Source organism: Bubalus bubalis, chromosome 12 (assembly GCF_019923935.1).
Source record: "Bubalus bubalis isolate 160015118507 breed Murrah chromosome 12, NDDB_SH_1, whole genome shotgun sequence".
Classification (NCBI taxonomy): Eukaryota; Metazoa; Chordata; class Mammalia; order Artiodactyla; family Bovidae; genus Bubalus; species Bubalus bubalis.
Window position 1 is genome coordinate 97,307,720 of NC_059168.1, and position 21,051 is coordinate 97,328,770.

General features: G+C 55.3%; 2 protein-coding genes across 16 annotated transcripts in view; one reads left to right on the top strand and one right to left on the bottom strand.

The window, feature by feature from the left end:
• ANGPTL2 (angiopoietin like 2) overlaps positions 1-18,689 on the bottom strand; it is a 36,133-nt gene extending 17,444 nt beyond the window's left edge. The window contains exons 1-2 of one of the 2 annotated variants that reach the window (XM_044926353.2): positions 18,358-18,689; positions 4,463-5,328 (exon numbers count right to left, since the gene is read on the bottom strand). In XM_044926353.2, coding sequence (XP_044782288.1) covers positions 4,463-5,279 — 817 coding nt within the window. In that variant the 5' untranslated portion in view covers positions 5,280-5,328; positions 18,358-18,689. Of the gene's footprint in view, positions 1-4,462; positions 5,329-18,222 lie in introns of both variants that reach the window. The other variant, XM_025262384.3, reaches the window with a different exon arrangement.
• Positions 1-21,051, top strand: part of RALGPS1 (Ral GEF with PH domain and SH3 binding motif 1) — a 295,395-nt gene that overhangs the window by 170,262 nt on the left and 104,082 nt on the right. The gene's annotated exons all lie outside the window — the stretch shown is intronic.

Below are 21,051 nucleotides of genomic sequence, written 5' to 3' on the forward strand. Positions count from 1 at the left end.
ATATCCTGGAAGTTACAAGTCCCGGGACTAGCGTTGGCTCTGTCACCAACAGACTCCGAAACAAGCAGCTATGCCAGGGGACCCGAGAAGCTCCTAACAAGCTCCAAAATTTTATGATTTTAAGGTCCCTTCTCTATCCACTGAGAAAACAAACCAAGCTGATTATGTTTTTCTCCGGAGAGAAAACAGCTGGAAATGCCTACTCCTTTTGATTTTTAAAGATGCATTTTAGACACAGCTTCCCTGTGGCAGCTGGAGGCCACACACTCTTTTCTTCTCGGTACCTAGGATGGCGCTGTGGCAGGAGGGCTGGCGTGTGTGTGGCGGTGCCCAGGCTGGGCTGAGGGGTCATGTCCCGGCCTCGCAGGACCACCTTGAGAGCAGGCCAGGGCCGAGGCTCCATGCTGTCCTTTCCTGGGACTTTTAGAGAGTGACCCCTGCAGCCTTCTTCCTCTTTAACAGATCTGACTGACGTGCATACAGATCTGACTGACGTGCGTGCAGATCTGACTGACGTGCATGCACAGGGCATGCAGGTGAGGAAGAGGTCAGGGACTCGTGAGTGTGAGGAAGAGTGGCTGGGTGGGGAGAGGAGGGAGGGCGGCAGCCGCCCCAGGACTCCCCTGGCAGAGGGCCATAGGACTCCCCCGCCCCCCACCACCGGGGGAAAGGGCCACAGGCAGGGCCATTTGGCCCAGGTCTCGTCACAAACGTCACCCTTATGGAAATGCCCTTAGGTCTGGCCAGACGGAGAGAGACAAGACAAAACCCAAGTGAGGCGCCAGGGAAGCCAAGAGCTTGCCTGGGCCTCATCACTCAGGCTCTCAGCGGCCTGGGTCTGGCCTGGGGCCAGCCTGTTACTGTCTGGCCAGGAACAAGCTGGTTAGTGCAGCGTCAGATAAGTGGCCACGGCAGCCTCAGCCCCCCGGAGAGGGGCGTGCTGCGGACGGAGCGACTGGGACAACAAGAAGAGGCGGTGGCTCTGAGGCTGTGGAATGAGAGATTTAGAAGCTGCCAGGGCGCAAGTGCCGAAGTGCTTAATTGCAGAGGTGTCTGTGGCTGTGTGATGTCCTTGGGCCTAAGGAACTGTCAGGCCAGAGCAAAGAGGGAAGTTTCGTCTACACCAGACCCTGCTCCAAGCTCTCAGCATGGGCGGCTCGGAGCTCTCTGACAATTGGCTGGAGAGACCTTCTGCCTTTTCCTCCTGCCCGGTCCAACACCAGGAAAGGGGAGGGCCTGCAGCCTCTGCCCTCCCCTTTCAGCTTCCGCAGCCAGGTGTTTAGTCTGGGGAGGATGGGGGATGTGCCTCATGTGGAAAGTTCAGTGGTCAGATGAGTCACGAGAAAGCAGTTACCAACAATCAGTACCAACGTTTGGGAGAGCTTTGCTTATACCTGTGGCGGATTCGTTTTGATGGTTGGCAAAACTAATACAGTGTTTCAGGTTTAAAAATTAAAAAAAAAAAAAAAAAGTTAATTATAGTGCATTCCGATGATCTCCATGATAAAATCACTGCTGTTCCCTCCATGCTGGTGGGCTTCCTTCAGTGGGAGGAAAAGGGGTTGGTCACACCCAGGAGCCTTGGAATGCACACAGTCTGGACTGAATCATGCATGTGAAGAAGCAGTGGAGCTGGGCCACTTGAGGGGCCTAGGATAGGGCCAGGCCCTTGGGTCTTTGCACGGACTTATCTCCACAGGGGACCCACTCGTAACTCAGTTGCCCAACTCCTGAGTCCACTTGGTAAACTCTTACAGATCCTTCAGGAGGCAACACCGCCATCCCCAACTCTGTCCAACTTGTCCCTTCTACTCCAGGCAGACTCAGTCATGCCCCACTGTAGACCTAGTGCTGTAGGCCCTCATACGCCCCTCTGTGGTCACCCAGCACCCCGTAGTGCTACCATGGTGACTGCACAGTCCATGGTTCTCACTGCATTCCTGATTTCAGGTACTCTGCTATGTTGGTCCCAGAAGTTCTCACAACATTCTGGAAATGTTGGCTTTGCAGGTGCTCCCTCTCAGCGAAATCCCTTGTAAGATCTGAGGTGCTGATCTTGGAGTTGAGAACTGGTAGGCAGCAGACGTGAGGTTGCGAAGAGTTGGACACGACTGAGTGACTAAGCACAGCACACAGCACAGATGGGTTCCAGTGCATTCATGAATCTGCCACCTCCCTCCAGACTAAATTCCTGAAGGTTAGGACTGTCATTTTCGCACAGTCCAGCACTGTGACTGGCAAAGAGGAGGGACTCAGCTGTTGTTGGCTGTCCCTACACGATGTATATCATATGCCTGATTGCATTGAGTTTCCACAGCAACCCTGTGATGTTATGACTCTTGTCCCCATTTTACAGAGGAGAAAAATAAGGCTCAGCGGAGTTAAGTAACTTTCTCAAGAGCGAACAGTTAGCAAAAGGTAGACCCTGGATGCAGAGTTAGGTCTTTGTTCCTCCACTGTGTATCTGCCAGCTTAGTTCAAGCTCAGGAATGTCTTGGGATGGTTGAGTCAGAAATCAGAGATGCTTAAGCTAGAGGAGGTCTATTGCATAAACATTGAGGTCAGCTTGCCTCATGTCAGAATTACAGTATTCAGCTGAGCCTTCATGTGGTGCCCATGGGCATGTTTTACCCTCTGCGTGTTCTATCAGGTGTATTAGCATACTCTGCCCTCTCTGGTGGAACTTCCTTGTGGCTCAGTGGTAAAGGATTTGCCTGCAATGTGGGAGATGTGGGTTCGATCCCCGGGTCGGGAAGATCCCCTGGAAAAGGAAATGGCAACCCACTCCAGTATTCTTGCCTGGGAAATCCCATGGGCGGAGGAGCCTGGCAGGCTGCAATCTGTGGGGTCACAGGAAAGTCGGACTTAGCAACTGAACAACAACAAACAATAAATGAACCAGTCATCAGCTGTAGAATGCAGAGCTAAATATAGACTGTCTTTTATTAATAAATTTCAATCTCCTGTTTCAAGATAAAGAGACCAAGATCAGAGGAAACTCATAGTTGCCATGTAATGAAACTTACCATGGGCCCAGAACTCTGCTAACCACGTTTTGCAGTATTTCATTTAATCCTCAGGTAGGCACTATTTAAACCCATCGCCAATTAACAGATGGGGAAACTGAGGCTCTGGGGGGCAAAGTGACTTGCCTAATGTCCCAGAGCTGATCAGTGGTAAAACCAAAATTTGAACCCAGGTCAGTCTGCTCCAGAACACAAGTCCTCAACCTGCACACCCAGTAGAGGGCTTTGCTGTGAGTAAGATGCCTTGCTCCTACATCCCCCTGACACCGACTCCACCGCCCCGGACCTGCAGACAATGCCGCCCTTGTCTTTCGCATGGGCCACCCTCCTGCACTCAGGTTCAGTCCCTCTCTGGAATTAGCAAGAAGCTGCTCTTCCCAGTACTGGTGGTTATTTTCAGAAGTGTGAAATAAGTGTAAAACAGGATATTTTCAGTAAAAATATCTCCCGCTTATATAACGAAGTGGTATAAATGTCACTGACTGAAGCAGATATGTGGTTACTTTCTGCAAAGATGGATGTAGTCCTCACCCACCAGCCCGTTTGGAAGACTCACAGGTCCTGGATGAGTAACCCCGGGGGCTGGACTCGTGGTCCCCCCGCCCAGGGTGCAGATGCCCAGGGTCCTAGTGCACAGAGGGGTCAGCCCCAGCTTTAAAGTGAAAAGCCTGAATTCAGACCCAGCGTGAGCAAGTCACCCATCCTCTCAGTTAACCTTCCATAAGGAGCCGCAGGGGTTAAAGAGGTAACATACACCGAAAGTGCCCAGCGTCAGTGTCTGGGTCAAGCTTCAGAACCTACCAACAGCCCCATTCCTCCCCCATCACGATATTCTGAGAATTACCATATTTTAAGATGAAACATGTATTTAAGAGTATGTGGAATCATCACTGAAAATTCTAGACTGCAGCAGACTCTAGGAAATGTGTGGGCTTTAGAAAGTGCTTCTTCCTAGGGAGGGGAGTAGGCCTCTCCCTACCACGTGTTCATCCTACTTCTGCTGTGATAACACTTTCTCTTCCTCTGGTCTGTTGTTTCTTCCATCAACATTCACTGAATGCCAGTTCTGTGCCAGGCACATTACGAACACTCATAGGAGCACTCATCCTATCTAGTAGCACAGAGCATCTCACGCACAGCCCAGAGAACTCAGGCCTGGGGTTTTTCCTAGCAGAAGCCAGAAAGTATCTGCTGTCTTCCGACACTTCCGTTTCCTGGTTCTACCTTGGGGCTTCCATCTGAGGACTGCAGCCACCCTCTCACCCTGCCGGCTCCAGCGGCTTGGCCCCAGGGACTGCTGGGGGATTACACAGCCTTTGGCCCGGCTTCAGCTTACCACTATTCCTCCCCCGCTTGCCGTCACAGCCAAGTGAGGCCCGGTGCCCAGCTCCGAGGCCCAGATGTTGCGGGTCTCCGCAACGTCGGGAAGAACTTACCCGATGGCTTGTCTGTGGAGGACGGGAGGCTGGTGAGGGTGGGCATGGTGGGCAGAGGGGGCGGCAGCACTTTCAGGTTCTGGTCGCTCTGGATCTCATTGGTGGAGATCTGGTTGATGATGCGGTTGTAGGGGGGTGGCTGGTAGACGCGGGGTGGGGTGGCGGGGGGCGGCTGGGGCACAGGCCGGGCGGCGGGCACCCGCTGGCAGTGCTCCTCCAGCTGGGCAATGATCTCAGACTGGTTGTGGGCCAGCGTGGCCAGATGCTGGTACTTGTGCTCCAGGTCCTTGTACTTGCTGGCCAGCTGCAGCATGTCTGCCGTCTGGTTGAGGATGCGGTTCTCCAGCTGCGAGAGCTCGAGCGCGTTGTCCCGCTTGCGGATGATCTCGTGCAGGAGCTGCATGTAGAGCTGTGTGACCCGTGAGTTCATGTTGCGGCTCTCCTTGCGTAGCAGCTTCACCTCGCTCACGATACCGCCATCCACCTCCACCAGCTGCTGCAGCGTCTCGATCTGCCGCTTCTGCTTGAGCAGCTCGTTGTTGAGCAGCTCCAGCTCCTGCTTGTGCACCCTGTTCTCCAGGAGCACCTCGGGCTCCTTGGAGTTGACGCAGATGGCGCCCGTGACCCGCTGCTGGGGCACGATGAAGGTGTAGGTACACTTGTCCGGGGACTCGCCGGCCCGCTTGTACCTGTTCAGGTAGACGAACTCGCCAGGTGAACCCTCCTCGGTGCCCTCCAAGCCATCCTTCTGGCTCGCCGCTGCTCCCAGGGCAGCCAGCAGTCCCAGCCACCAGCACGTCACACACAGCGGCCTCATGGTCCTTGCACACCAGGGGTTCGTCTTTGCGAGCAGAGCCTACGAAACCCTGAAAGTAAACAGAAGAGCAGACTCAGTAATGGTTACGTCATGGCCAGCGGCCAGTGCCATAAATGAGCTCAGCCTTCTCGTTGGGCAGCTGTTTCCAAAAACGCTGCTTCAGGAGGCAGCCCTTCTGGGAGCCGCAGGAGGGGACAGGAGGCCTGGCAGAGGCGGAAAAGATTTGGGAGGGGACCAGAGCATGTGCAAGGCAGCAGGCCGAGGCCCTGCCACTTCTGGGGCTAGCCAGTGCCCACGGCCCTCTTGTCGAGCACCTGGCCTGGAGCCCAAGAACCATAGGAGGCAGCTTGAAGCTGGGAGGGGAGGCAGAGGAGGCTTGGCCTGTCTCTCTCCTCCTCTGCCTCAGATTGTTAAGTCTCCCCCTGGACGTGCCCTTTGTAACACCCATCACGCATGAGATGAATCTGAACTCTGTGTGATCTCTTCATGGATCCATGCTCCCTGAGGGCCAGCACTATGTCTGTTTCCATCCTGTATCCTCAGGATGCTGCACTCAGGAAGCTGTCTGCAAATGTTTGTTAAGTGAATGATCCGCTAGATGTGGTATGGGACGTGTTCGGTTTATAGTGGACAACGTCAGTGGAAAGATGTGTCCGGTCATGTAGCTTCAGTCTCTGTGTTAGCCAAGCTGCAGAGCAGACAACTGAGCTCTGCTAAATGCACCTATTTTCAACAGGCAGTACCCACACTGTCTCCATCATCACAACATGATTTAGCCAGGTGGGAGCAGGAAAGAGACACGTGTCACCAGATTGGTTTCAATTCTGTTCTTAGACCACTTTTTCCTTCCCCAGATATCCATGGAACACCTGGGGTATGCCAGGGAGTGTGCTGGCTACTGGAGATGCAGCTGCAAACAGGACAGAGCCAGCCCTGCCCTCAGCAGGCTTACCCATCATCTCAGAGCCCCTGAGTGCCACGAGGCAGATGTGGTGAATGTGATGGGAGGGTAGAATGGAGAACTGACTAGCCAGAGGGGTCAGGAAAGCTTCCCTGAGAAAGTGACCTTCGTGCTGACCCCAGAGGGATGAGGAGGAGCAAGCCAGGCCAAGAGGGAGTGGACGGACGGACGCAGCTCACTCCTTTGCCCACTCAAGGATGTGGCTCCATCCGCTCTTCCCCAGCTCCCTGGCGTGATCACTTTTTCCCTATGATCATGATTTATTTCAGCTTAAAGAAAATCCTCTCTTGACCTCATGTCCCTTCTCCAGCTACTGTTCCATTTCTCTGCTCCCCTTTTTAGCAAAACCCTCTAAAGAGTTGCCCACACCCTCCCTCACCATTTCCAAAAAGTTCTCTCTTGAGCTCATTCCCATCAGGCCTGCCCTGTCCCCTCGGTTCCAAGTGTCCTGAACAGGATCACCAGGGGCCTCTCTTCCCAGACCAAAGGCTCAGTTCTTGGTCCATGCCGATGTTTCGCCTCTCAGCACTGCCGGACGTGGCAAATCACTCCCTCCTGGGACTTCCTTTCCCAAACACCACCCTTTCCTCTCATCTCATTGGCTACTCCTCAGTCTACGTTGCTGGTTCACCCACCCCCCCACCCCCAGCCCAGTCCTATCCTAGGTGGGGAGGGGGTGGCAGGGCTTCAGTCCTCAGACATCTTCAGTGATCATCTTCAGTGATCTCATTCAGTCTAGTCTGAGGACGTCCCCCTGCCCCTCTGAATCCAGACTCATATGTCTAACTGCCTTTTTGACATATGGGCATCTCAGCCATAACTTATCCAGAAATAAATTCCTGGGGTTCCCCAAGTCTCCATCCCAACCTATTCATCCCAGTTTTTCCCAGGTTAGCAAATGACGGCTCTGTTCTTCTGATTGCTCAGCCAACAAACTTGAAGTCGTCCTTAACTCCTTTCTTCCCATCATACCCCACATCTAAATCACCACCAGATTATCACAGCAATATCCTGGGACTATTCTCAGGATCCTACAGCTTCTCCCCGCCTCCCCTGGTACAGCCCACCTTCACCTCTCGCCTGGACCAGACTGGTCTCACTGCTCCTGTCCTTGTCTTTACAGGCTGTCCTCAACCTGGCAGCCAGAGTGAGCCTTTTAAAAAAGTCAAATCAGGTCAGTCTGCTGCTCAAAGTGTCTGGTAGCTCCTCGTCTTGGAGAAGCAGCTAACAGGTCTCTAAGGCCCCCAGCTCTGGCCCTGTTTCCTCCCTGACCTCATCTCCAACTCCTGTCATCCTCACTCACATGCTCCAGCCACGCTGGCCTCCTGGGTGTTCTTCAGGCTCGCTGATGGCGAGGGCCCTTTGCACTTGCCCCAGTCCAGAACACACAGCTGCTTCCTTGATGGCGGCTCCCTCACTGCTCTCAGGTCTTTGCTGAAATAATCACCTTCCCAGTGAAACTTTCCCGGCTTACTTAAAATTGTGACCTCGCCACTTTCCCCCTCCAGAGTCCATGTCACCATCAGACATGTGGTGCCTGTCTACCCATGCCTGTGAATAAAAGCTCTCTGAGGGCAGGGGGCTTGTCTGTTTTCATCACTCCTCCCCCACCCCCCGCCCCCACAGTGCCTAAACAGGAGCTCAGTGAATATTTGTAGGCTGAATGATAAGCCACATCCACTAACAGTCGTCGTGCAGTGGGGAATGCTAGGAAGAGGGGCACGCAGGGCCAGAGGAGCCCAGGGCAAGTGACTGCCTGAGGGTGTGGGGGCGTGCACAGGAGACCATGAATCACAGTTATTACTACCGGCCCTAACATCCACTTCCTGAATGCCTGTTGTGTACCTTACCCTGCACTCAACGTTTTGCAAGGGTTTTCTGCTTCATTGAATTCTCACAGTGTCTTTTTGGTAGATACCATTGTTATTTCCATTTTACAGTTGAGGAAACCGAGACTCTGCGAGGCTAAGTGACTTGTTTAACCTCACACAGCTGGAAGGTAGCAGAACCAGGACTCAGCCCCAGCCTTATGTACTCAAACCTTCAAGTCTTAATGACTACGTAGAAATTTTCTTAATCTGGTTTCTAGTAGTAAAGTCACGACTTTCTGATTTCACGATAGTTTACACTAAAATAACCACAACCCAGAACTGGAAGGTTTTGTCTTCCCCAGACCCCTTTGGGGGCTTCTCTGCGGGCAGTCTGGACAGCGGGAGGTTGCAAAACAGATCCTGTGCTCCCGAGGGCCACAATGAGCTGTTTTCCACTTGACTGAGAAAGCCCCAGCTTGGTTCCGAAGGCCAGTCCAGGCCTTTTGGGCCAGGCAGAGAAAGGTGTTTGAAGCCTCTGGTTTGGGTTGGGCTGTGAGGTTAGGGCTGCAGTGACGTTGGTAGAAACCGGGCTGAGTTTGTGAGTGTTTGCCTAGTTTCCAAGCTCTTTAGCTGCTCCTGTGCCTGGGCCACACCCGACCCACAACAATGGGGAGGAGCCGCCCTCCCAGCCTGGGCGGCTCACCTGCCTCTCTCTGCTCTGTGATGCTGATTGCGGATGCCAGCGAGGGCTCCCCTTGGCCAAGAAACTGCCATGGTCCCAGGAGACAACTTGGCTCCAGGCCTCGAGACCTGGCAGGGTAGCAGTGTTTACCGTTGAGTTCTGTCCCCTCCCAAGTGTGGGCTCGCACGGCTTCCCTGGGCAAAACTCTGTGCCCTTGGACTTAAGATCCTGAAGGCAGAGCCTCTTCTATGAGATGGGGTGATCCAACCCCTCTCCCACACTTGGTGAGGGCCACGGAAGTGCTTCCAAAACTAGAGGTGAAGATGTCATGATAGCTGTATGAGAGCTCCAGCTGACCGAATGACAGTGTGTGTGTGCCAACACACACTCACGGTCTGTGTGTCCAGCACATGCACCATCTCCTTGGATCCTACCATTCCCCTACCCACCGACCAGCTGTCTCATTTCACAGAGGAGGGCCTTGTTCTATGTAGCAGAGCTGGGCCTGCCCAGGAGGTCTGTCTGGCCTCACCTCCCAGCCCAGTGATTAGACTGGTCCTGGTTGTCACGGTGTCCGTAGCCTCTCACACGGCGCTGGGCGCAGAGTGAGGAGGCTCCAGATGAGCAGACACAGTCAGAGACTGTGCAGTCTTTAAAGAGCATTTCTTGCAGTTGTTCGATTAAACAGAGAACCAAACTTGATGGTTAACACTCGTTCAGTTTTTAGGTTCACAAGGCCCCTTGTGTAACATATTATCTCATGGAATCACCACGACATTTGGAGCTGGTTAGTAATATTCTGCCCATTTTGAGGGTGAGGAAACTGAAGCCCAAGAGGGTGTCAGGTAGCTTGCTCCCTGTTGCATTGCTGCTGGTGGGAACAGTCATGAAGCTGCCCAATTTGGGGTCTTACTGTCACATTTCCATGAGGTGTGGGCTTGGCAGGAGTGACGCGGAGCCAGTCGGGTTACAAGAAGGATGGGAAGGAACCAGGGCACTGTCTCAGGGAATCCAGCGAGACTGGTTCCCCCCAGGTTTATAAAGGGGGGCAACAGCATCCAGAGGGCTAAGTGATTTGCTGGGAGCACATGGCAGACAAGAGCCGGTGCTGACTCTGTCAAGAGCTGGGGTCAGCCTGACGCCAAGGGCTGTGCCCCCTCGGCCTTAGAGTAATTGACTTTCCTTCAAGGTTCCAGCCCCCTCCCTTAGTTTTTTGCAAGTTTGGCAGGTCTTAATGGGCAGTAATGAGTTTGCTTACTTTTGCTCTCTTGGTATTTATTCAACTAATTGCATCCCAAGAGAAGGAACACCCCCCCTACCCCAACCCCCAGCATTCCAACTGTCTTAGGCCTAGAGAAGAACTCGACTCCAATCAAAGAGATGCTCCTCAGTTTCTTCCTATGACCAACCGAGGAAAGCAAATCCAACTGTTTTCCTTGGCTTCAAAAGGAAAATAAAAGCGATTCTTAAAATTGCTTTTCCACATTGTATTGTGAGGAGTTTCCATTATACATGGGTTTCCCTCCCCACAAGCGGGGCTGGTGTGACCGAGCCACATGACGGGCTCTGCACGCAGGGAGGCCACCTCCCCAAGGGCTTGGGTCCCACCCAGCCTCCGGTGGGCAGCTCTGAGTGTCCCTGCTTGGCCTGCTGTGGTGGGGCCACACACCGTGTGTCCACCTCCCCTTTAGCACCACGGCTCAGGTGAGGGGCCACCCTGTGGGAAGAATTGTTTTCATAAGACAGAGTTGTGGGTCCTACCCTGCTGCAGAAGCTACTTTCCTGAGGTCATCTTGTGAGTTCTCACCGCAAAGGGTAGGAATAAGACAATTTCAAAAATAATAGTGACAGCCAATTATCACTGTGACCCAAACACTGTATAAGCATTGCCTCACTTCATCCTCCCAACGGGCCTGGGAGGGAAGCTGTTATTTCGGGTGGCCATGCATGGTGACCCAGGTTGTGTACTATGCAACTCGAGGGAGCACAGCTCACATTCATAGTCTTTGTGGTTTTGTATATTTAAATCACAGCAGTGTTCTAATTCTCACAAAGATGCTTTTAAGACTAATGGCAGAGCTGACAGTTGTTCCCGTTGCAGGCAAGGAAGCTATTAAGATTCAAAGTCCATGAGTCATTTTGTCCTAAGTCATCAGCTTAGCCAAGTAGCAGTCGGTAACAGAATCCCAGTATACATCTGTGTTGAATGTATAAAAGTGACAGGGAAACTCAAGAGAAATTGTTCCCTGACAGCCACGGCCCCTCTAAGGCAAGGAGGAGAACAGGAGAGCTCTTGGGACCCCCAGGACTCCTGACCCCAAAGTGAATCAGCTCTCAGGATGGTGTTTCATCATTAGTCCATGTTGAATTCCTGCCTGGGGGTTCACAGAGCCTGTCCCTCTCTCCCCAGCCTGTCCTGCCCCATCACTCTGTGATCACAGATGGAAGCCAGGTAGGAGTCCAGGCCAGAGGCCCTGCAGGAGGCCTGGGCAGGGGGCCTCTGCCAAGGCAGCAAGGGCATCTGGAACTGCCCCCTGGCCCAGTGCCCAGCTGGCCCCTGACAGGAAGCCGGGAACTTGAGCTGTGCTTGAGTGAGCTTGGTGGACCTGAGCATGAATCATGATGTTAAACCAGCATCAGGACAGAAAAGAAAAAAAAAAAAATCAAAACTTCAAAGTTGACGAACGGTTTTTCCTGCTAAAGCTGGTTATGAGATACATGATGTGTCAGTCAGGCAGTACCAAGCCAACTGGTAATCTGGGATGCCAGAGGGATCCAGATAAAGGAATATTCCAGAAGATACTGCCCTAGAGGGCCCAGCTGACCACATGACCAATGGGATAGATAATAGCAGCTGCCATTTGTTTGTATAGACGTTCAGTATGCTCAGCCGTGCTCTACCTCATTGACAGCCTTATGAGTAGGGGACTGGGCATGCTGGTTGGCCCCCCTTGAGGCCTGTTGTTTTATTAATTATTAATAGCACCCCATTTTATTCTCGCAAGTGTCCTCATTGGGTAATAAACTATTGGGTACCTTACCTAGGAGACAGGCATTATTATCTGCATTTGTAGTAGAAGAAACCCAGGTCCAGAAACGTTAGGTCACTTGCCTAAGGTCCCTTGAAGGAAACATCTGGACTGGGAAGTCCATGTCAACTGCAAGGTCTGTGCCTTCACTTCGATCAAGAGCATCTCTCCAACCCGTGTGAATAATAGGTGCCTGTCTGTTTGCTTAACAGCCGGGATGCAGATTCCCTCTTAGTCATTCTTAACTGACAAGGTAGAAATGGCTTTCACGTCAGCACAAGGGTGAGTCTTGTTGGATGGTAGAAACAGCTGCTTGATCATCCAAGTGGTGAGACCCCAAAGTGGACATCTAGAATGGGCAGCGGTATCCTCACCTTAGAAACCCTGGGGAAGGAACTGTGCATCGCTTGTCCTGGTGATTCACCACCAGCCTGGAGGCCAGGGAGGGAATAACCACATCTCCAACTGCCGTCCCCTCCCAGCCCGGGAGCCTGTGAATCATCCCCGCCAGAAGGCAGTGTGGGCACCCAGGGGATCTGGAGCTGATTGCCAGACCCTGCCAGTCCAGCTCTCATAAGACCTTCGAATGAGCCGTCTGTCCAACCAGCCAGCCCTCCATCCATTTAGTCTTCCCAGCCAACCAGCCATCGTGTGTTGCTATAGTCAGGGTCCAGGCCTGTCCTGGGTGCTGGGAACACAGGCTCAAGCCAGAGAAGCAGCAAGTGTAGGACTGTACATATTTGCTGGGAAGAGCGTCAGTGGAGGGTCGAACCTGCCTGACACGCCTGCCTCTGGTGCGTTGCTGGCTCCGGGGCAGGGCTGAGCTCATGGAGGAGGTGGGTTGTGGTCATCCTGTGAGGTCATCATGTTAGGAGAGGATGTGGTTCAGCATCGGGGAGCGGGTTGCCTTTGCCAGGGGATAAGGATGCCGCTGTTCCTTTTCCATAGTACATTATTTTGGAGCCATCTTGAAAGGTCCCAAAGCCTGCACACTGATCCCTTGGGTGCCAAGAGCCCTGGCCAGCAGAACAGAGGCGGAGAGCTGCAGAAGCCATTTCGGAGCCCGGCTCCTGAGTTGGCTGCTGCATTTCCAGCCGTGCCTCATGTGCTCTGGAGCTTTGTATCTGGGGGGAGCCCCTGACAGCAGGGAGCAGCTGGGGACCAGGTGGACAGTGGTGCCCTGAGGTGACTTCCCTGGAAATCCAAACCTTGCCTGGGGCTGCTTTTCCGGCCAGGCTGAGTGTTTGGCCCCACGACCACCTCGGCCCTGTTGCAGGGCTCGTCCCCAGCACAGGGATGATGAGCACGTTGTGCCTCTGTCCCCAATCCCAGCAACTCTGTAAGGCAGGGGCCGTGAGAATCCCCGTTTCACAGATGAGGAAACAGAGGTAAGGGTGGAGCCTTGTCCAGACTTCAGAGCTCCCAAGTAGTAGAACTGGGCTTGGAACAGATGTGTTGACTCCAGAGCCAGCTTCCTTACCCACACGGGCATTGCTGGCCTGCCTACTGCTCCAGGCCTATCTTTCTAAACCTCGCAGCTGGCCCGTCAGTGTCCTGCTGGAAGGCAGAGCCTGTGTTGTCCTGCCTCCCTGCCCCTGCAAGTGCTGTTCTTTCTGCCTCGGCACCTTCCCCATGTCCTGCCTTCCTTGCTCAGTTGACCTTCTCGGTGAAGCCGGCCATTCTCAGGGAGGGGCCCCCTCTCTCCTCTGCTCCCAGGAGCAGCCCTGGCTGCTTCTACCACAGCACCCAAGACCCAGCTTGTCCTCATCTGGTTCTCTGCCCAAACTATCGGCTTCTTAAAAGTGAGGTCAGGGTGGTTTCCCCCTCTGAATACCCAGTAGCCAGGATGGCACCTGGATTATTAAATAGGGAATTCAAGGCATTCCCTCAATGAACAACTTTGTAAGCATTTCTCTGGTGCCAGCCACTGTGTTGGGGACCAGATAGAGCAGGAGCAAGGGAGATGCCTGCCCTCAACGGGCCACAGGAGTAGGTGAGACAGAGAGCAGGTGCTGGTGACACTGGGCATCAGGGCCCCCACAGGGCGGCTCAGGGGACTGGGAGCGCAGCCGGGGTGGAGCATTATAGCAGCTGGAGGCAAGAGGCTCGTTCGTCTGGGTCTGCGGCTCCCTCCTTCCTTCCCTCCCTCTTTCATTCATTCAGGTCCCTTCCCTGCTTGTCGCTGAGTGGGTCCTGGAGGTGAGCGGTGACTGAGAGATTCCACCGTCTGCTTGCAGAGGCTAGAGGGGGACCATCTCCGGCAGGACTTTGGTTATTCCTGGAGCCGGGCAGGTCCTCAGGCATCTCTCAGAGACAAGAACCAAGTTCCTTCTGGGCTTTCCTGAGGTGGTCTTGGGCGTGCCTTTCTGGGGGAGGCTGGGGGGCTCTGGGGCTGCTGGCCTCTAGAAAGGCTGGTTTCTCCAGAGCGCTGACCCGACACAATAGCTTGATTGTGAGAGGCCTGGCTCCCCCCACCCAGCACGTTAACATGTCTGTGATCAGAGTGTGTGCTTACAGTTGATGTGTACGTGTAACAGGACATTGTAGCGTTTTAGCGCCCCCCACCCACCCACCCAAGGCTGTTATTAAGGCAGTCGTATGGCTTGGAGTTGTGTGGGAATGTGGTTTTTGTCACAGAAACTACCCTCAGAACGAGGTTCTGCTGTGACCCTTCTACCACCGCAAACTGCTTGCTGCCAGGGTCTGAATGACCCCTCTATTTGGGGTGTTTTATATAAATTCACAAAAAAAGAAATGCTATTCAATGAATTGATTCATTCTTGAGATTCCCGCAGTGTGTTTGTCCAGGCTGGCAGTAGGCTGGGGCGGAATGGGCCCAGATCTGGGTTTGAATCCTCGCTTTCTTGGCTCGCCGGTGGAGAGACCGTGGCAGAGGCGCTGCACCCTCTAACCCTCAGTTTCCTCTTCTGTAAAATGGGGCAGTCTCAGCGCCACACGCCTCCTCCCTACGAGTCTCCCACTGCTGTGAATTAGCTTCGCCTTCTGCCTCTTCCCACTGGGCTGTGGGCTCAGGCAAGCAGAAGCCCTCCTCCCCTGTCTGACTGCTCTCAATCGAGATGGGTTCGGGTGAAGTGGGCTGTGACTGAGAGAGAGGCCAGAAGCTGAACGTGCTCGCCTTGGGCGGGGCTGCCTGCTCTGTTTGTTCTGCTGGAGCTGCCAGTTGTAGCTCCCGGGTCTTTTCTCTTTGCTCAAGTGTGGCTGGTGCAGGCCGTGAAGACCCAAGCTCGGGTTCTGCAGCCCTTGGAGTCTCTAAGCAGAGACACAGGAAACGGTCCCTGGAGGACTGGGGGCCCAAGGCTCTGCCCCCTCTGAGCTGGTGCAGTTCCATGGTGCTGCCGTGAAGGGTGGTTGGGGGGTGAGGGGCAGCCACACAGATCACCAGGTGTGCAGGGTTCAGAGCTAAGACAGCCTGGCTTGGAATCTGTTCCCACCTCTCGTTAACGGCGCTACCGCAAGCACGCTATGTAGCCACGATGAGGCTCAGTTGTAAGAGGGGTGGTGATGAGGCCTGTACTGTCCCAGAGGGAGACTTCTAGGACAAACAGATGGCGCACCCGAATCGGGTGAGCACGTGGCTTTCAGATGGAGTGGTACAGTGTCTCTAGGACACCAGCCAAACCAAAGGCCGTGAGACGCTCTGAACAGGCCAGTGAAGTGAGGCGGGGAAAGGCATGGCCTGCGGAGCCACGCCGGCCAGGGTTCAAGTCCCACAGAGTCACCAACTGTGTGCCCTTGGTGCTCAGGTGGCTCACCGTGTCTGAGCCTTTGTTTTGTTCTCTGTCAAATGGGACGCTAAAACTGAAACATACCTCCTGAGGTTGTAGCGAGGATGAAATGAGATATGTGTGTGCCTTACTTAGCCCAGTGGTACTTAGTAAATCACTGTGGGATGGAGGAGTGGAGGAAGAGATGGCTTAGTTGCTTTTCCCAGTAGGTTGTAGAAAAAACCCCTCCTGGACCATGTGCTTCACACATCTTTGCCTGCCTTTACTGAGTAATGAATAGCTCACTCATGTTAGGCCCGTGAGGTCAGTCAGAGCCTCTGCTTGGCCCAAGCTGTCCAGGTGGCGCTAGTGATAAAGAACCTGCCTGCCAATGCAGGAGACATGAGAGACACGGGTTCAGTCCCGGGTTGGGAAGATCCCTTGGAGGAGGGCATAGCAACCCACTCCGGTATTCTTGCCTGGAGAATTCCATGGACAGAGGAGCCTGGCCGGCCATAGTCCAAAGGCTCGCAAAGAGTCGGACATGCTGGAAGTGACAGCATACATGCGCGCCCAGAGAGCAGAGTGAGCTGCTATGGAGCCAGGCTTGAGCCAGGAAACCTGCAGCTTCCACAGCCCCAGAGGCCATGTGCTGGAGAAGTGTCTGTTCGATGCCAGCTTTTCCAAACGCTTCCAAGAGTTCAGGGACCACTGAGAGCTCTGGGGCCACAGGAGGGAAGCCACTGTCGTGGGCTAAGGTTCACCACTGTTGGCCAGTACGAGATCCACTGGACTTGGCCATCTTGTGGGCAGATTTGGTGATTGGGGTGGAGACTGGGGGAGGGGTCGCTGCCTCTCCTTTGCAACCCCAGGACAGGCCTGGCATTGGTCTTCCTGCTGTGGACCCTGGAGCAGTGCGGTGGTAGCTCACTTGCCTTGCCCGCTGGTTCAGGCGAAGAGACCAGCAGGCAGGAGAACAGTGCCCTGCGAGGGGTTGGATGCTCTTCCTGTAGGGGTGGTATCAGAAGCACCCGAGGTCCTTTTGTTGGTACATCTGCACTCCTCCTCCCTGTGAACTTCTAGGACTTGGACATGTGGCCCCAGACATGAAGCCCCCCTCCAAAGGCTCCTGGGAGGCCCCCCAGTGTGGGTGGAGGTAGTGGCCATAGCCTTGGCTGGGCCTTTCGGACCTTCCTGACAACCCCAGCAGGACGTATCCAGAGTCCGGGTCTCTGCTCTTCCCTCTGTGAGTCTAATAGTTATGGCTGATAATCCTCAGAGGTTTTCTGAGGCTTTGCCACACACCAGGCACTGTGCTAAGGCTTCTGGGTCATGCTCCCCTGTGCTCCTCCTGGAGAGTAATGGTGTGTAGCTCAGAGTGCCGGCTCAGACACTGGTGCCGACACTAACCGTGCGGCTTTGGACACAGCTCTGTGCCTCAGTCTCCCCACCTGTGAAATGGTGATGACTAACAAGTACCTGTGTTACAGGGTAGTTGTGGGGGACTCTGCCAGTTGGTGAGCGCCATGTAAGTGCCCTGAGAGAAGGGCACTGCTGTTATCCCGTTTTACAGATAAGGAAACTGAGGCTTAGAGAGGCTAAATGATCGGCAAGCGTCACTTGGCCCTAGGTAGAAGAGCTAGGGTCTGAGCCTAGCTTGTGAGCCCTACCTCCCTCTGTCTCAATTTAGAAAAATACATGTGGGGAGCATTTGGCCAGCTTCGGAAGTGGCATTCTCAACTTTCCGCAGAGCCCCGGTGAAAGGAGATCCTTCTCTAAGTAACCGAACTGGCCTCTGGGAGCTCTCCTAATCCACAGCAGAGGCAATTGCTGACCCGTGACACACATATCACAGAGGAGAAGGGAGGGATCAGCGAAGAATTTCTGTTTGGAAATGTTATCTAACGAGTGCTTTCAAGGGACTCGGAATGCGGAGCCTGCGCTGTCCTGCTGCCTGGTACCGGGAAAGCCTCATCCTCCCAGGTCCTGGCCAGCCCACGGATAGCCCGCTGGAGACCCAGGGCCCTGTCCCATCCCACCCCCTGCGAGGAGGGTCCAGGTGTCCTGGGACGCGCCCGGAGACCGGGCAGTGCGGAGTCACAGCCACAGGCTGTGCCTCCGGGCTCTGGATCCCTCAGCTCCTCTCCTCCCGGGCAGGGGCGCGAGCGGAGTTTGCTCAGCCCCTGGGGACCTTTCTGAACAAGGGCTCCTGGCACTTGCAGGACAGCATTTGCTTTTGCTGTTGCCGCGGCAGAGTCGCCAGCCAGGGTGCACAGGAACCCGAAACAGAAAAACAGCTTCGCAAGTCCTTGGGCCAGCCCGGCCGGCCGCGATGCCTGGGCCCGCTGGCCCGTCAAGGGCACCGCTCCACACAAGCTCACAGCCGCGCACACACCCCGCACCCGGCGGGCCGAGCCCTGCCGGGAGCCGCCTGCCTTCACCCCAAAGGTTCTTTGTCTGAAGGAGAGTGAGGCTTACTGATGAAGCCCTCACAAGCCCAGCCATGACCTCACGGTCCCCCGACCCCACCCCCCAAACGCCCCCCGCTGCCCAGGTGTCCACAGGTCCTGTGCTGGCAGCTGCCGTGTTGGGCTCCCAAGTGAAAGCAGGAGGGCCCAGCTGCAAACACCCGCCTCCCCAGCCGGAGGGGTCAGGGCTCTTGAACTCAGAGACCCGGGGCCAGCTGCTGCCTCTCACCCACTGTCCCTCGGGGTGCCATAGAGCCCGCCCCTTACCTCGTCCCTCCTGCCTGGCTCCGGGGCCGCTCCTCACATGCTTCACTCCGCCGTCAGCGGGGCAGCCTGGCCATGGCCTCCAGGAGGGGTCCCCAAGTCACAGACGGAACCCGGCCGGCCGCCGAGTAGCCCTGCCTCACTGGCCTTGCTTGCTCCGCAGCAGGGCTCCAGCCCGGGGATGGGGCTGGCTGGGGGTCCTGCCGTGTGGCTCACAACCTGCCTTCTCTCTCGGGGGCAGGCTGCTGCCCCAGTGCCATGCTCTGCAGGTCCGGGGCTCAGGCAGCACCGCTCAGGGCTCACGGTCCATTCTCGGCTGTGGGCAGCAGCCTCACTTGAACTCCCAACTCCTTTGTGGAGCCTTTACATGCTGCCGGAGGAAACTGTGAGCACAGCCTGACCCTGGTTGGCTGCAGGCACTTCTCTCCACCCACCAGTGCAAGAGGATCCCCCAGGCCCCAGAAAGGCTCCGGGCCTCCCCTCAGCCCCAGACAGAGGCGGGCCGCCCGGTGATGTCACACTAGCTCCGGCCCCAGCTGGCCCGGCCCCTCCCGCCCCAGCCTGCTTTGGCGGCCTCGCCGGCCCCCTCCTTCCTTGGCATGAGCAGCTTGGCCAGCTCTGCTTGCTGGCCCAGCCGCTCCCAAAAGCCTGGGCAGCCCCGGGTGCGCTCTGCCGAGGCAGAGAGCGTCCCCTCTGACTCAGGTAATGGATTTAGATCCGCCCCAGCTGTGCAGGCAGCCGGGAGCCAGGTCCTCCCCCTGGGTCGCTTCCTGTCCCCTTCTCTGCCCTGCAGAGCCCCCGGGTGTGTGTGTCGGGGTGGGGGGGGCGTGTAGGCCGGGCAGTCCCGCACAGACGGTCTCTCCCCATCAGCCGCCCTCCTTGGAGACTTCCCTCACCTCTGAACCCTGGGGGAGGAGCCCCAGGCTGTCTTCACAGCGGTCAGCAGGATCCACGCTGTGAAGTTCGAGAGAAGCAGTGGCTCAGGACAGGCTGGGGGTGGGGAGGCGCCAGAGAGACGCTCTGTCTCTTCCCACCTGAGCGGCCTTGATTAAGTCACTTCGTCCCTCTGGACATCCCTCTCGTGCATCAGTAAGTGAGCTGAGATGAGTAATCTACCTCCAAGGGCAGCGGAGACGAGCTCGTGAATGTTGGTAGGCTCAGAGCAGGAAAGGAGACAGCCCTGGACTCCACGAAGTGAGCGATGATACAGACTCGTGGGCGTGGGCAGGCCTGCTGGGGGGCACCAAGGCAAATCCTGCGAAGGGGCATCCAGGGGCTGGTTTGTCCTCTGCCTGGACAACAGCCATGTGCAACGTTGGTGGTAACTCTTCTTTCCTTTTTAAAAAAATTGATTGATGGTGGTGGTGGTAGTGATGATATTTGGCTACCAGTTGGGAGAGAAACTTTAATGGGGTTCTTCACACCCCTAGGCACAGGGTGTCATGTTCCTGGTCCAGGGCAAATGGGTCCTCCGAGGTCCTCGCCTCCCTGGGATCGCCACTCTGGTCTTTGCAGGGAGCAGACTTTTCTTCTTGCCTCGGTTTCTCCTGTCCTGCTCAGAGCTTCTCCCTTTTCCATCTCTCAGTTCCATCCCTTTTTAGAAAGTGAGTCTTTGCCAGAAGACCCCAGCATTTTGCAGGCTACCTACCGCATTAGCCAGACAGCTGGATGGCACAGAGACCCTCCGCATAGGGACTATGGGGGTGAAGGTGCCACTCACTCTGTGGGTATTCTGAAGGGCCTGGAGGGTCCTGGTGGAACTATGGCAGTGGGGCCAAGGAAGGCTGGGATGCGCCTGAATTCTCCTGAGCGGCACCCTGACAGCCTGTGTGCAGGCATGTTCCCCTCTCTCTCTCCCTCGTCCTTCTCTCTCCCTCCTCTTTCTCTCTCTCTCTCTCTTTGACTCTCTTCTCCAGAAAGTTTTTTTTTTTTTTCTTTCAGAATCTGCTCAGGCTTCTCTGGTGGCTCAGATGGTAAAGAATCTGCCTGCAATGCAGGAGACCCGAGTTCGAGCCCTGGGTCGGGAAGATCCCCTGGAGAAGGGAATGGCTACCCACTCCAGTATTCTTGCCTGGAGAATCCCATGGACGGAGGAGCCTGGTGGGCTACAGTCCATGGTGTTGCAAAGAGTCAGACATTACTGAGCGACTAATTCTTTCACTGAGCCAACACCAGAAAGGCAAAATTCCTGTCCTCACAGAGCTCACAGGCAGGAGGGGAGGCAGACAGACAGACTGAGGCACACGAGAAGCTCTGGGCACACGGAGTATCTGAGCAGGAGGCCTGAACAAGCAGTCAGGGCACGTAGTACAAAGTGGTGCTGAAACCTGAAGGGTGAGTCAGCAGGTGGTGAGTTTGGAAGGACGAAGGCCCATCAGTTGGAGAGAATAGTGCGTCAGGTTCAAAGATAGTCCCCGCAATATCTCGCTTCTGCAGTGAGACCCTGACACTCCTCCCACTGAGAGGCAGGGTCTCTGCTCCTTCCCCTCATATCCAGGTGTTTCTTACCTGCTTGTAGAAGCAGTGGGAGTGGCACCGCATGACTGCCAAGGCTGGGTGAAAAAAGGCAGTCTGCCTTGTTTGCTGGCACACTCGGTGTTGGAGCCGTGGGCCAGGCTGGACCCGGAGAAGTCCAACTACCCAGAAGCCGCCGCGCAAAGACCACGTGTGTCGTAGGTCCCAGCTGGTAGCCGGCACCAACCCCCAGACACGGGAGAAAGAGGCCCCTCGCCACTGAGTCACTCCCCGGCTAGAGAGTCTTCCTGCCGAGACCCCAGGCCACCGGAAGCAGAGAGAAGCCATCCTGGTGTTCCACGTCTAAGTTCCTGACCC